General features: G+C 39.7%; 2 protein-coding genes across 4 annotated transcripts in view; both read left to right on the forward strand.

Moving 5' to 3' along the window:
• Positions 1 to 1,295: 1,295 nt before the first annotated feature.
• Positions 1,296 to 4,880, forward strand: rnf4 (ring finger protein 4). 3 transcript variants are annotated; one of them, XM_014212753.2, is made up of 8 exons: positions 1,296 to 1,546; positions 2,249 to 2,375; positions 2,746 to 2,884; positions 2,958 to 3,034; positions 3,197 to 3,209; positions 3,348 to 3,471; positions 3,672 to 3,723; positions 3,860 to 4,880. In XM_014212753.2, the coding sequence occupies exons 2-8, from the start codon at positions 2,364 to 2,366 to the stop codon at positions 4,007 to 4,009; spliced, it is 567 nt and encodes a 188-aa protein (XP_014068228.1). In that variant the 5' UTR covers positions 1,296 to 1,546; positions 2,249 to 2,363; the 3' UTR covers positions 4,010 to 4,880. The 3 variants fall into 3 exon arrangements, with proteins under 3 accessions (XP_014068228.1, XP_014068227.2, XP_014068230.1); XM_014212755.2 differs by lacking the exon at positions 1,296 to 1,546 and adding an exon at positions 1,571 to 1,642; XM_014212752.2 differs by having other exon boundaries at positions 1,509 to 1,546; positions 2,249 to 2,884.
• Positions 4,881 to 11,443: 6,563 nt separating this feature from the next.
• The window catches only part of fgfrl1a (fibroblast growth factor receptor like 1a), a 91,498-nt gene continuing 87,953 nt past the window's right edge, over positions 11,444 to 14,988 (forward strand). The window contains exons 1-3 of the mRNA XM_014212756.2: positions 11,444 to 11,516; positions 11,908 to 12,003; positions 13,116 to 13,212. Of these exons, the coding sequence (XP_014068231.1) occupies positions 13,149 to 13,212 (64 nt within the window). The 5' untranslated portion in view covers positions 11,444 to 11,516; positions 11,908 to 12,003; positions 13,116 to 13,148. The remainder of the gene's footprint in view (positions 11,517 to 11,907; positions 12,004 to 13,115; positions 13,213 to 14,988) is intronic.

Raw genomic sequence — 14,988 nt, forward strand, 5'->3', positions numbered from 1 at the left:
ACATATCACCTCAATTACCTCAACTAACCGGTGCCCCCGCACATTGACTCTGTACCAGTACCCCCTGTATATAGCCTCGTTATTGTTATTTTACTGCTGCTCTTTAATTATTTGTTACTTTTATTTCTTATTCTTATTTTTTAAAGGTATTTTTTTAAACTGCATTGTTGGTTAGGACTAAGTAAGCATTTCACTGTAAGGTTTACACCTGTTGTATTCAGCGCATCTGACAAATAAAATTTGATTTGACTATACACGTACACATGGATTTTGTGTTGTAGATATGTGGTAGTAGAGTAGGGGCCTGAGGGCACACACTTAATGTGTTGTGAAATGTGTTGTGAATATATTGTAACGTTTTTTAAATTGTTTAACTGCCTTAATTTTGCTGGACCCCAGGAAGAGTAGCTGCTGCCTTGGCAGCAGGATCCATAATAAATACAAATACACCACATGCACTGGGGATAGAGAATAATCAATAGTGTTGCTATGGACACTGGATAATCTGACTAACACACACACACACACACCTGTTTGACCTCGCTGAGTCAATTCGGGTAGCATTCAATGTCCTGTGTTTATGTAAACCATGGCTGCCAGCATTGTAAATAAAAAGATGTGCATAACGATAATCAGCCTCTGGATACTTTCCCCTTAATGTATTATTCATGTCAGCCCACCTTTTAAAAGAAACACAATTTCATTAAATCTCTAGCTGAGTAAAATAAGTGGTTTTGTTCTGTTCAATAGACAATCCAGAAAATAACGGTAAACAGCGCCACATTCAGGCAGAAAACGGAATGTTATATTCTCAGCCAGGCCCACCTCAAAAACACAATTTAATTATATCCCTATTTGAGCAAAATAAGTATTTTTGTTGTGATCACATGAAAATCCTAACAATTCAGGTAAAGAGCGCCACAGTCAGGCATAAAATCTGAATGTTCTATCATAAAGTGAGAACAATGATTTTCCCTTGCTGATATGGCTTCTACGTAGAAATGCTATACGAGTAAAGGAATAGATGACATGCGCTGCTATAAACCTGTATCCAATATAATCGTATAATTTACACACACCCACCGCGGACCTTTGACAAATACATATTCGTGAGAAAAGGCGTCCCATGGTCTGTGTTGTCAACTAACTTAATGTGATGATCCCAATAATTTAGGTAGCCTAGTAAACGATGCCCCTCTGGTATTTTCTATTGTGAACTGTCTGGAACTCGTTGATGTTTTCCTGTTTACTACTGAAATATATATTTTCTTAACTCAAAGACGAAATTAAATGCAATACACTGATCTCAGGCTACACATGAGTATGGTGGACCCATTGTAAAGTGACAAGCTTAAAAAACGTGTCCCAGTCCGACGTGCCCAGCTCTGCCCACCGGGGCTGCTGCTGCATTTTCTCATTCTATGAAGGTGGGGCGTGTGGATGCGATCCGCCAACCCAACCCCAAAGAAGAAGAAGCGTTTCCCGTTGTATTTGGTTAGCTGGCTACAGGAGAGAGGAAGTTGTTTTTCAAAAAGTGATTGAAAAGGTATGTACCATTTTAAACCTGGATTATTTATAATTTGATACATCTAGCTGTCACCAGTCAACTCACCCAAATGTTGAATGCGTTTGTTAATGTTAGGTAAAGCCGACTCCGGTTGTAAGCCTATTTTACAAGGAGGTAGAGCTTGCATAGGAGCGTGTTAGCGTTACTAGCTAAGTTAGCTGGCTTTGCTTTGTTCGTTAGCTAAAATTTTAATTCTAGATACTATAGCTCATGTTTTCAATATCGACTGCATTTGTGATAACCATATACTTTAACTAGTTGTTTAGACACATGTCATGCTTAATAAACCGTGTTAATGACCATGTTCTCGGGATAAGCCTATGCTTGATGAGCTGCCCTGCTCAGACCCAGCTAATATGCAGGCTAACCGCATTAGCTAGCTAGCTAACTAACCAGCTGTTCTTGTTATCACAGCAGCTAAACCACACAACAATTGGTTAGTTATAATGTTTGTGGATAAACGTAGCTAGCTATCTAAACTCACGTTTTATTTCTCTAAGCAGAGAAGCACAGAGACTGAGATGGATTGTGGTGCTGTTTGGTTTTATTAGCTAGCTAATAGGTTTCTATTTTTCAACAAACAAAATCTAAATATTGTAACGGCTCATGCCTGGTGTGTGTTGTGTTTATCAGATGTGACTGCTTGGTTTGTAACGTCATTGGTTTATTTTATTTCCACAGATTTATTGTTAAATTGGTCTCAAGAGCTTGAGTTGGAACGGATGTAGATTTTTCAGGGTGTACTAAAGCTACGTGACATTTTACCGATTTTCATCCACACCTTTCCCATCACAACATGAGCAGTACAGTAAGTTCTCACCTTTACATCCCTCAATTTTTTTACGCACAGAGAAAATGTCAGTTATGCTGAGCGCAACGTTGTGAAAATTCCTTGCAACTTCCAGTGTGTGTTTACTGTGAACACTGAGGCTGTACCTGCTGAGGCTATTTGATCATAATATAGGCCTACTAGAGTGGCCTGACGGAGAACATGCATCCCATAACATTTTTAACATGGAAATGGCTGTTCTAGCATTCAGCCTACGGTAGGTAGCAGGCAATGTGTAGTGTTCGTTGTAGGCCTACATTCCTGCCACATGATAACCCTCCAAGACCTTCAGTTTCATTTTCACTTAAGCAAAGGGGTCTGGTTTCTAAGAAGCTGTACTTTGTCACAGACACAGAGGAAGAGAAGGACTGGAGCCCCCTCAAGTTCCAGACGCACAGCCAAGAGTAGCAGAGTCACCACCACTGTGCCACTTCGTGCAGCTGCTGCTGCTGAGACCATTGCTGTGCTGGAGAGCAGTAGGACTAGCAGTGAGTACCAATGGCTTTATGCCTTTCTCTGGTTGATTATGGATAGGTTTCAAACTTTCTTTTGGCTGTGCAGGTGAGGAGGTGGTGGACTTGACATGTGAAGGTTCTGAGCCGACTGTGGTTGACTTGACCAACAATGATTCTGTGGTGGTGAGTTTGGGAACTCTATGCAAATAATGATGTATGCATTAGCTGTTTTAAATGTATTGATAACAATAAGCTTTTGTCACTGTTTAAAGACTGAAATGTTGACATTTGATGTTTCTATTTTCTTATTTTCCACCACTGCATGATTTCTGATGGGGAGACCAGGTTGTCGATGAAGGTAATTCATTGTTTTCCTCAATCAGAGATTTATATTTAGATTAACTATATGTTTTGACCCTCAAGTAATCATTCATCACTACATCAGACAAACTCAGTTCGAAAAATGCATGTTTATCTGCTAAATGGCATATATCAGGGCTTCGGGGCAGACGTGGAGTTCGCGGTGAGAGTTACGTGCTGAGCAGTGATGAGGAGGGGGATGCCAATGGGAGCCTCAGTGCTGACCTCCTATCTTCTCTACAGGCCAGCAGTAGAGCCAGGTACTAACTAACAACCTCTCTGACCATGCTAATCGAATCAGATGACATATAAAAAAAAAAAAGTACAACAATTTTACTAGAATATTTGCGTTAGGGCACATAAAAGCATCAATCTCATTTATCCACTCATAATATTGGCATGTGACCACTGAAATCATGATCTTGAGTTGCGGTAGATCCTGATGGTCTGTTCTCCACAGGTCTACGCCAGGTACAGTCAGCTGCCCAGTGTGTATGGACTCCTATGCTGAGGTAAGAGAAGCATACTTCATTGTGTGTGTGTGTGTGTGTGAAGGTGACTATGCCAAACTGTTTCTGTAATTGCTGTGTAGCTACCAGAATGTGAAGTTGTCCCTTCAACTAAGATCCTGTTTTCCTCTTCCTCTAGATCATTGAAAGTGGCAGACTAGTGGTCTCCACAAAATGTGGTCACCTTTTCTGCAGTCAGTGCCTCCGCGACTCACTGTCGAGATCCCACACTTGCCCAACCTGCAGAAAGAAACTGACCCACAGGCAATACCACCCCATATACATCTGACTTTGAATCATACCCGACTATCACTGCCCCCTACTGGACAAGCATACCTTTTCGGTTACATACACATTCAACCGATGTTTCTTCTACAATGACTCACTCTTATGCCAGCAGACATTTACCTACATTTAAAAAACAAAATATATTCCACCTATTCTCTTACTGCTGGTCATTCATTTCATAGTAATAAGATCGTTGTGGATCTGCATCACCAGTGACCACAACCAAGAAAAAACTAAGCTCAGAAGCTATATTACCTTTGATCAGATACTGTTTTAATGAAATGCCACATTTTAGAGTTTATTTTCATTTAGCAACTTGCTCCTTTTATTTTTATCTTAAGAAGTCAATGTTGTGTTGATGGCACTTAAGTTGCACTATGCAGAAAGCGCGCCACCATTTCCTGGTTGCTAAAACTCTAATAGTTAGTCTAATATCAGTTTATATGACAAAGTAAGCTAGTATAGTGTAGAGAATCATTGTACATCTAAACCATTAAATTATTTCCATAACCAAAAATATTGTTTCAGCTTTTTTAAGCTTGTGTACAAAACTGAAAGTAAGACTCAAACAAAACTTAAGCATAGAAATAGAACACATATACCGCTTCTTAGCCTTGCTTTAAAGTAGAATAATAGATCTATAACCCAAATTTCTATGCAAATTTGGTCTGGTTGCCCAAAAAGTTACACGTTGCCACAGGAGACCCAACTCTAACTCCAGTAGAAACATCTGATTATTGCTGCTGAGTAGGTGGATGTCTGAATGGTGGGTGTTGCTTGAATTGTCATCACCATTGTTGTAAATAATTTTGTGTATGTGTGGATAGAGATGCATAAGTTAATTTAAGGTTCAATAAAAATGTTGATTGAAAGTATTGTTTCAGGTATCTTTGTGACAGACTGAGAAGAGACCCCGAGGTAGGAGGGTGCATTGTTGAGCACTCATGCTAACCTGAGAGAGATCTACAGTTCCTGTCAAAAGTTTGGATATACCCACTCATTCAAGGGTTTTTCTTTATTTTTACTATTTTCTACGTTGTAGAATAATAGGGAAGACATCAAAACTATGAAATAACACATATGGCATCATGTAGTAACTGAAAGTGTTAAACAAATCATAATATATATTTTAGATTCTTCAAAGTAGCCACCCTTTGCCTTTGACAGCTTTGCGTTCTTTCAACCAGCTTCACCTGGAATGCTTTTCCAACAGTCTTGAAGGAGTTCCCACATATGCTGAGCACTTGTTGGCTGCTTTTCCTTCACTCTGTGGTCCAACTCATCCCAAACCATCTCAATTGGGTTGAGGTCTGGTGATTGTGGAGGCCAAGTCATCTGATGCAGCACTCCATCACTCCTTGGTATAATACTGTGGTAGCCATGCTTGTTAAGTGTGCCTTGAATTCTGAATAAATCACAGACTGTGTCACCAGCAAAGAACTATCACACCTCCACCATACTTCACTGTGGGAACCACACATGTGGAGTTCATCTGTTCACCTACTCTGTGTCTCACATAGAAACTGGTTGGAGGCAAAAATCTCAAATTTGGACTCCACCGGTCTAATGTCCATTGCATGTATTTCTTGGCCCAAGCAAGTCTCTTCTTATTGGTGTCCTTTTTGTAGTGGTTTCTTTGCAGCAATTTGACCATGAAGGCCTGATTCATGCAGTCTCCTGAACAGTTGTTGTTGAGATGTCTGTTACTTGAACTCTGAAGCATTTATTTGGGCTGCAATTTCTGAGGCTGGTAACTCTAATGAACTTATCCTCTGCAGCAGAGGTAACTCTGGGTCTTTCTTTTCTGTGGCGGTCCTCATGAGAGCCAGTTTCATCATAGCGCTTGATGGTTTTTACGACTGCACTTGAAGAAACTTTTAAAGTTCTTAATGTTCTGTATTGACTGACCTTCATGTATAAAAGTAATGATAGACTGTCATTTCTCTTTGCTTATTTGAGCTGTTCTTACCATAATGTGGGCTTAGCCCTATTCTCTCATCAAGCTTCGTGAGGTAGCCACCTGGAATGCATTTGAATTAACAGGTGTGCCTGGATTTGCAGAATTTATTACCATCTTAATGTGTTTGAGCCAATCAGTTATGTTGTCACATGGTAGGGGTGGTATACAGAAGATGGTATTTTACCAAATAGGGCTAAGTCCATGGTGTGCAAAGCTGTCATCAAGGCAAAGGGTGGCTACTTTGAAGAATCTCAAATATAAAATATATTTTGATTTGTTTAACCCTTTCCTTGGTTACTACGTGATTCCATATGTGTTATTTCATAGTTTTGAGGTCTTCACTATTATTCTACAATGTAGAAAATAGTCAAAATAAAGAAAAACCCTTGAATCAGTAGGTGTGTCCAAACTTATGACTAGTACTGTATATATACAGTGCCTAAGGAAAGTATTCAGACCTCTTGACTTTTCCCACATTTTATGAGACCGCCTTATTAATGATGACATGAAAACAGGTTATCCATAATATTTTCTAATTGTAAAAAATAAAATACCTTATTTACGTCAGTATTCAGAGCCTTTGCTATGAGAATCAATTAAGCTTAGTTGCATCCTGTTTCCATTGATCATCCTTGATGTTTCTACAACTTGATTGGAGTCCACCTGTGGTACATTCAATTGATTGGACATGATTTGGAAAGGGGCACACCTGTCTATATATGATCTCACATTTGACAGTGCACGCCAGAGCAAAAACCAAGCCATCAGGTCGAAGGAATTGTCTGTAGATCTCCGAGACAGGATTGTGGAGAGGCGACTCCGGGATGCTGGCCTTCCAGGCAGAGTTGCAAAGAAAAATCCATATCTCAGACTGGCCAATAAAAGATTAAGATGGGCAAAAGAACACAGACACTGGACAGAGGAACTCTGCCTAGAAGGCCAGCATCACTGTTGAAGTTGAGACTGGTGTTTTGCGGGTTCTATTTAATGAAGCTGCCAGTTGAGGACTTGTGAGGTGTCTGTTTCTCAAACTAGACACTCTAATGTACTTGTTCACTTATTCACCGGGGCCTCCCACTCTTTCTATTCTGGTTAGAGCCAGTTTGAGCTGTTCTGTGAAGGGAGTAGTACAAAGCGTTGTACGAGATCTTCAGTGTCTTGGCAATTTCTCGCATGGAATAGCCTTCATTTCTCAGAACAAGAACAGACTGACAAGTTTTAGAAGAAAGTTATTTTATTTCTGGCCATTTTGAGCCTGTAATCGAACCCACAAATGCTGATGCTTCAGATACTCAACTAGTCTAAAGAAGGCCAGTTTTATTGCTTCTTTAATTAGCACAACAGTTTCAGCTGTGCTAACATAATTGCAAAAGGGTTTTCTTCTGATCACATAGCCTTTTAAAATGATAAACTTGGATTAGCTAACACAACGTGCCATTGGAACACAGGAGTGATGGTTGCTGATAATGGGCCTGTGTACGCCTATGAAGATATTCCATAATCAATCTGCCTTTTCCAGCTACAATAGTCATTTACAACATTAACAATGTCTACACTGTATTTCTGATCAATTCTATGTTATTTTAATGGACAGAAATTGTGCTTTTCTTTTAAAAACAAGGAAATGTGTAAGTGACCCCAAACTTTTGAACCGTAGTGGATATCACTGACTTAACACTTAATTTGTAACTATTTAAGTATTTAAATATGTTGTACTACCAGCTACTGTTGGCTGACTCATTTGTGGCATGCATTCTCTCAAATCTCCACTAAGGGTCCCTATCTTTTTGCACATGCTCTCAGTTGTCCAAGAATCCATAGGATAAACACAAAAGCAGCCTACCAAGGTCATTAAGACATTTCACTGTTTATGTAATTAAAGCATATAAATAGCATAATATCATTGAATTCTTACCCATTTTATTCATCATGATTTTTATATATATATATATATATATATATATATACAGGCAATTTGGAAAGTATTTAGACCCCCTTGACTTTATCCTCATTTTATTACGTTACTGCCTTATTCTAAAATGGATGAAATAAAAAATGTAAATTAATCTACACACAATACCCCATAATGCCAAAGTGAAAACAGGTTTCTAGAATTATTTGCAAATGTATTAATTAAAAAACAGAAATGCCTTATTTACATAAGTATTCAGACCCTTTGCTATGAGACTCGAAATTGAGCTCAGGTGCATCCTGTTTCCATTGAGCATCCTTGAGATGTTTCTACAACTTGATGGAGTCAATCTGTGGTAAATTCAATTGAATGGACAAGATTTGGAAAGGCACAGGCCTGTCTATATAAGGTTTCACAGTTGACAGTGCGTTTCAGAATAAAACCAAGCTATGAGGTCAAAGGAATAGTTCGTAAAGCTCCAAGACAGGGTTGTGTCGAGGCACAGATCTGGGGAAGGGAACCAAAAAAATCTCTGCAGCACTGAAGGTCCCTAAGAACACAGTGGCCTCCATCATTCTTAAATGGAAGAAGTTTGGAACCACCAATACTCTTCCTAGAGCTGGCTGCCCAGTCGAACTGAGCAATCTGGGGGGAAGGGAGGTGGCCAAGAACACAATGGTCTTTCTGACAGAGCACTAGAGTTCCTCTGTGGAGATGGGAGAACCTTCCAGAAGGACAACCATCTCTGCAGCACTCTACCAATCAGGCCTTTATGGTAGAGTGGCCAGATGGAAGCCGCTTCTCGGTAAAAGGCACATGACAGCCCACTTGGAGTTTGCCTAAAGGCATCTAAAGACTTTCAGACCATGAGAAACAACATTCTCTGTTCTGATGAAACCAAGATTGAACTCTTTGGCCTGAATGCCAAGTGTCACGTCTACAGGAAACCTGGCACCATCCCTACGGTGAAGCATGGTGGTGGCGGCAGCATGCTGTGGGGATGTTTTACAGCGGCAGGGACTGGGAGACTAGTCAGGATTGAGGGAAAGATGAACAGAGCAAAGTACAGAGATCCTCAATGAAAACCTGCCCCAGAGTGCTCAGGACCTCCGACTGGGGCGAAGGTTCACCTTCCAATAGGACAACGATCCTAAGCACACAGCCAAGACAATGCAGGAGTGGCTTCGGGACAAGTCTCTGAAGTTCCTTGAGTGGCCCAGCCAGAGCCGGACTTGAACCCGATCAATCATCTCTGAGCAGCAATGCTCCATATCCAACCTGACAGAACTTGAGATGATCTGTAGAGAAGAATGGGAGAAACTCCCCAAATATAGGTGTGCCAAGCTTGTAGCGTCATACCCAAGAAGACTCAAGGTTGTAATCGCTGCCAAAGGTACTTCAACAAAGTACTGAGTAAAGTGTCTGAATACTTAAATGTGATATTTCAGATTTTTATTTTGGATTAAATAACAAAGGTCCACATCTATCTACACACAATACCCCATAATGACAAAGTGAAAACAGGTTTTTAGACATTTTTGTAAATGTATTAAATAAAAAACAGAAATACCTTATTTACATGAGTATTCAGACTCTTTGCTATGAGACTCTAAATTGAGCTCAGATTGATCATCCTTCATATGTTTCTACAACTTGATTGGAGTCAACCTGTGGTAAATTCAATTGAATGGACATGATTTGAAAAGCACACACCTTCCTATATAAGATCCCACTGTTGACAGTGCATGTCAGAGCAAAAACGAATGTACTTGTCCTCTTGCTCAGTTGCACATTATGGGGTGTTGTGTGTAGATTGATGGGGGGGGGGGGGACAATTTGATCAATTTTAGACTAAGGCTGTAACGTAACAAAATGTGGAAAAAATCTGATTATTTTCCGAATGCACTGTAAGCATGAGGGCTATACAATATACAGTATATTATAATACATATTGATAATGTAGCAGCTGCTCTATGTCAGTGGATTAAACTTTTATTGGAGGGCAACTATTGAACTTTGTCTGTGTAACAATCCCCTTCAGTTTTTTCCTGTGCTTTAAAGTTTGAGAGCAAAGAAGCAAACATTGTTTTGACTACAAGTCGCTTAATTAAAGTAGGATCAATGATAATTGATATATTGGTGACAAGGTCCTCTCCTCCAGTGAGGTTCTCAACCTGGGTGCGATATTTGACAGTCCGCTCTCGTTTGAGGCGTACATCAAAAGTGTGACCAAACCTGAATTTTTCCATCTACAGAACATTGCCAGGTTACGACCTTTGCTGTCACAACCTGCAGCAGAACGACTCATCCACGCCTGTATCTTGCTCTGCCTGGACTACTGAATAGCTCTGTTTGTTGGTGCGTATGCCATGTGTCTAAACAGGCTACAATATGTCCAGAACTGTGCTGCACGTGTCCTCACCTACACCTCCCTCCGTGAGCACATCACTCCAGTGCTGTTCAACATCCACTGGCTCCCCAAATGCTCATGCATTGACTTTAAAATCCTGATTCACACCTACCAAGCTATCCACAACTCTGGACCCAAGTACCTGTCTGACATCCTACCATCCTGCAGCCTTCACTCCTCCAGGTCCATTTCCCTTCAGCATCCCAACATCAGACTAAAAACTATGGGTGACAGGGCTTTCAGCTGTGCATCTCCTCGGCTATGGAACGCACTTCCAGTCACTGTCAGGGCTGCAGAGTCTCTGGCCTCGTTTAAGGAACAGCTAAAGACTGAGCTCTTCAGATAAGCTTTCAAAGACCTCTGTTAATTCAGTTCTCCTACCCACCAGATCTGACGACACCTGTATATAGCTTTGATTGTTGTCTGCTTACAATCTTCTGTGTTTTGGATTGTTTTTTATTATTATTTGTACTACATTTGTTATTTTCTTCCGCGCCTTACAAATTAAATTAATTATTGTTATGCAGGTTCATCTAATGTTCCTTCTCAGTACATCGGTGTGTTACTTGATGAATTTATTAAGAACCACATGGGGCCGATTTCCTGGATACAGATTTAACCTAGTCCAGGAGTAAATTCTCAATGGAGATTTTACATGGAGCTTGTTTTAATCCAAGATAATGCTTAATCTGGGTCTGATAAAATGACACTTTGTCATATTACATTTTTTCTTTAAATGACAATTTTCTTTTATGAATATTTTTGACCAATTTTCTAACACCCAAACTATACCATTTCAATCATTAGTCAATGTGTCTGATTACATAGTGGGAATAGAAATTCAATTGAATATTAACTATCATTACATTGTAATTACATTATAATGCATTTATTACATTAATGTTTTATTGTTATATATTTTGTGATTATGTATATTAGACTATATATATATTTTTTACAATTATTATGATGCATATATATATATATATATATATATATATATATATATATATATATATATATATATATATTTGTATTATTATGATGTCGTCCATGTTTCCAGCAGACCTGCCCTAGGTGTAGGCTAATACGAAAGAGTTAATTTTTACAATTTGTTGAGTAGCTGTGACTAGGGCTACACTGTGATTGGGCAAAAGTTCCGAGCTGGGATGGACCGCCTTTCCCTCGGCTGTTTGTTTGCCTGCGGTCGATTACTGGATGGCAAGGTCTGTTAGCTCAATTATTGCAAAAAGGTATTTGGATGCAAATGAAAATTGCGATAAAAAAATAAATAAACAGATTAGGCCTACAGCGTCTCTTCCGAAATTCACAAGGGTAGGAGTTAACTGTAGCCTACCGCGAGCAGAGGACTTTTATATATTTAGTTTTTACGCACGCGTTCTGTCCGGTGTGGTGGTCTCGCACGAGCGTTATGTGATGACTCATTCAAAAAACTAGAACTAGATTTGATCTCTCGCATGTTTGATATTGACGTTCAATAGTGTTCTTTGTATTGGAGGGTACAATTGTTTTCAATAACTGAGCCACAGGTACCTGAGCGACAGTGCGTGCAGTTCAACGTTCAGTTGATATTGTTTTTTTGATTATTTGGATTAGATCACCTTTGATGCAAATGTAAAGGCAATAAGAATGATTGACTTGCCGTTAGTGGGAAACCGATTCAATACAAATCATTGCTGCAGGACATTTCAGGTAAGTCACTACTTACTAACTTGTATTATTTTAAGATGTGTTTTTGGCCCTGGTTACAATGTGATTATTTTTAGCCAGCTGATTTTAGAAGGATGCGTGTTTATTTTAGAAAAGTCATAAGTAGACAACTTTTAATTAATACTACATATTATTACTAATGTTTTAGTAATAGGACAGTACACAGCTGTATTGCATAAATCAAAATGTTTGTGTTCATCATAAAATATAGTTAGTCTATATTACCTTATAAAAGCTATTATTTGTTGTCCACTTTTGAGTGTAGAATGTTGTCATTCCACTGATTCACCATGTCTCACTGATCTAGAGCGGAATGTAGCCTAGTGGTTAGCGAGTTGGGTCAGTAACCGAAAGGTAGTTCCAACCTTTCTGAGTCGACTATGTGAAAAATCTGTTGAGCAAGGCACTTAACCCTAATTGCTCCAGGGGTGCTGCAACAATGAGGACCCTGGCCTCGACCCAACTCACATAGGACATGTTTATTTTATGATATATGTGGATGGTTCATTAGCAGGTAGATTAACTGTAGTTTATACATCAGTATCTATAACCAATTCTAATACAATGAGTTAGGAGGACATATCTAGTTCCCCAATAGCAGATGCTTTAATATAACAGTCAATGTTATGTCATGTTGATAATTCTTATCACAGATTAAATTCTAAACTCTAAAGGATGTTCCTAATTTCAAATGACTTACAATTTGATGTACAAAGTGGCAGAAAGAATAACTCCTCTATCCAGAAACAGAGGGTCATATGAACAGAATAAGAGCTGCTCGTTTGAATGAAGATCATAAATAAAAAGCCTAAATTGCTTTTCCAAAAGCACATTATCTAGTGTTGGGAACAGAATTCTTGTATTTTCCAGTCTGTTAAATGATTAACAACTTGTTTTAATGTCACTAGTTACAAGACTGTAAATCTGTTAGATTTACTCAATGCCTTGACTATCCCACTTCCAAAGAAACGTCTGTGAGATAATATTGTTGTTGTAAAACCGTATCCAGTAGCTTAGAGATGATGTGGATAAAACCAGTATGTGTTGTTGCACCTCGCCTCACTGTGAATTGTCTTGTTTTCTCCTTATCCCAGATTTGAAGTGTTGAAACCTGCGATCCAGAAAGAATGGGGCATTTATGGATTTGCCTGCTCATTTGTGAAATAATCCTGTTGTCTGACTGTGCACGGGGTGAGTAGTAACTTAGTAGTAAGCAACAATAACAACTGAAAGTGTTTTAAAGAGTCACTTTTTTTGATGGAAAACCAGATGTTTAAGGCTAAGTTATAGTGAGACACATAAGTTCTGGTCTTCGTTTTGACAGTTCATTGCAAAAGTGATATATTTTGGTCTTTTAGTAGTAAATCTAGCTCTTTCCCCCTAGCGGTTCAACTCTACCATTGAAATTGTGATGTAGAGGCACCTTGAGAAGGTGCCTCTACGTCATCTTAAGGTAGGGGTTCAGTATGAAATACACTCCCTTCTAGATGTGCTGGGTGGTACCACCGCAAGGCTTACTATAAAAGCAGGTGACAGCGGGCCTTATTTGCCAATGGTCTTGGTAAGTGGAGTGTGCCAATATATTTTGCATGATGCTTCCTTGAATAGACTACTGACGTTACACAACATTCTAAAAGGCAGTAGGGCACATTTCCACATATGACCAAATACAACGTTTTTGCTTACCATTTCATACATATCTATGGGCTTTTACTAAGGGAAAAAAAACATGTAAACTATGAGGATTATACCTTTCTATTCGTAGCTACATCCATCATAACAAGAAATGGATGACAATGGTGGTCGTGTCAACTCATTGTATTTTTTCCTAACCGCTCTGACTGGTGGTGCAGGCTGCCAAGAAAGTTGGCTCATAGTTCAATGGTTGTGATTTCTAATACCACATGGGGCAGATATACATTTGTCTTATCCTTTATTGACAAAATTCATCCCATGCCGACACACTTTTTAAATCTGAAAAGTGAAAGCATACCTGTGAGAGGAGTCACCCTGGTAGTAGGTTTTTATACAGTACCCAAGACGGATCTATGAGATAATTTCACTATTGGGAAAAAGAGCTACTCCGTAAATACGGCAATGCGGGTTGTATTGAATTGAGCCCCTAATCTTAATTTTCAAGGTGATTATTACACTTTTCTCCCCAACACAATACCTCAATAAATGTAAATCCACATTTCAAATGTTTTCTTTGCACCCCATGGGGGATTGAATTTACACTATAAGTGGTAATAGATAGCAGGAACTCAGTGCCACTGTATGCTAACTGTCTAGAGCCGTATTTGCTCGCAATGCACATCATTTTATTATCAGAGCGTTCCAGTGGACTTCTGGTAAGTATGCTTTAGTGAAAAAGTGTTTGGATCAGATACAATTAGTTTACCCTCCCCAAAAATGAATATTTATGAGCAATTCCCTCTACCCACAACCTTTCACCTGAAGTAGATCTGTAGGCAACCATCTTCAAAAAGTGCATCACCACAGTGAGGACTGATGATATCTATGACAAGCTGCTGATTCACAACTTTGTATTTTGCTGTACAAAATTGTGGTTGTGTAGCTCAAGTTAGTGGTATAGTCCATTCGGACTTAGGGACTACCCTCTGTTTTCTAATGGACCCTGCCTAGATCACACAGCTTTTGGCACCCTCCGTTTTCTAATGGACCCTGCCTAAATCACACCTTTTGACTGCAGCGCAGTGTGCAAGTGTCAAGTGAGGTGTGCAGATAGTGTACTCCTCACCCTCCTGCTGCCCAAACTCCTCACACTCCTGATGCCCACCCTCCTCACACTCCTGATGCCCACCCTCCTCACCCTCCTGATGCTCACCCTCCTGCTGCCCAGCCTCCTCACCCTCCTGATGCCCACCCTCCTCACCCTCCTGCTGCCCAGCCTCCTCACCCTCCTGATGCCCACCCTCCTCACCCTCCTGCTGCCCAGCCTCCGCA

This window comes from Salmo salar, chromosome ssa09 (genome assembly GCF_905237065.1).
Source record: "Salmo salar chromosome ssa09, Ssal_v3.1, whole genome shotgun sequence".
Classification (NCBI taxonomy): domain Eukaryota; kingdom Metazoa; phylum Chordata; class Actinopteri; order Salmoniformes; family Salmonidae; genus Salmo; species Salmo salar.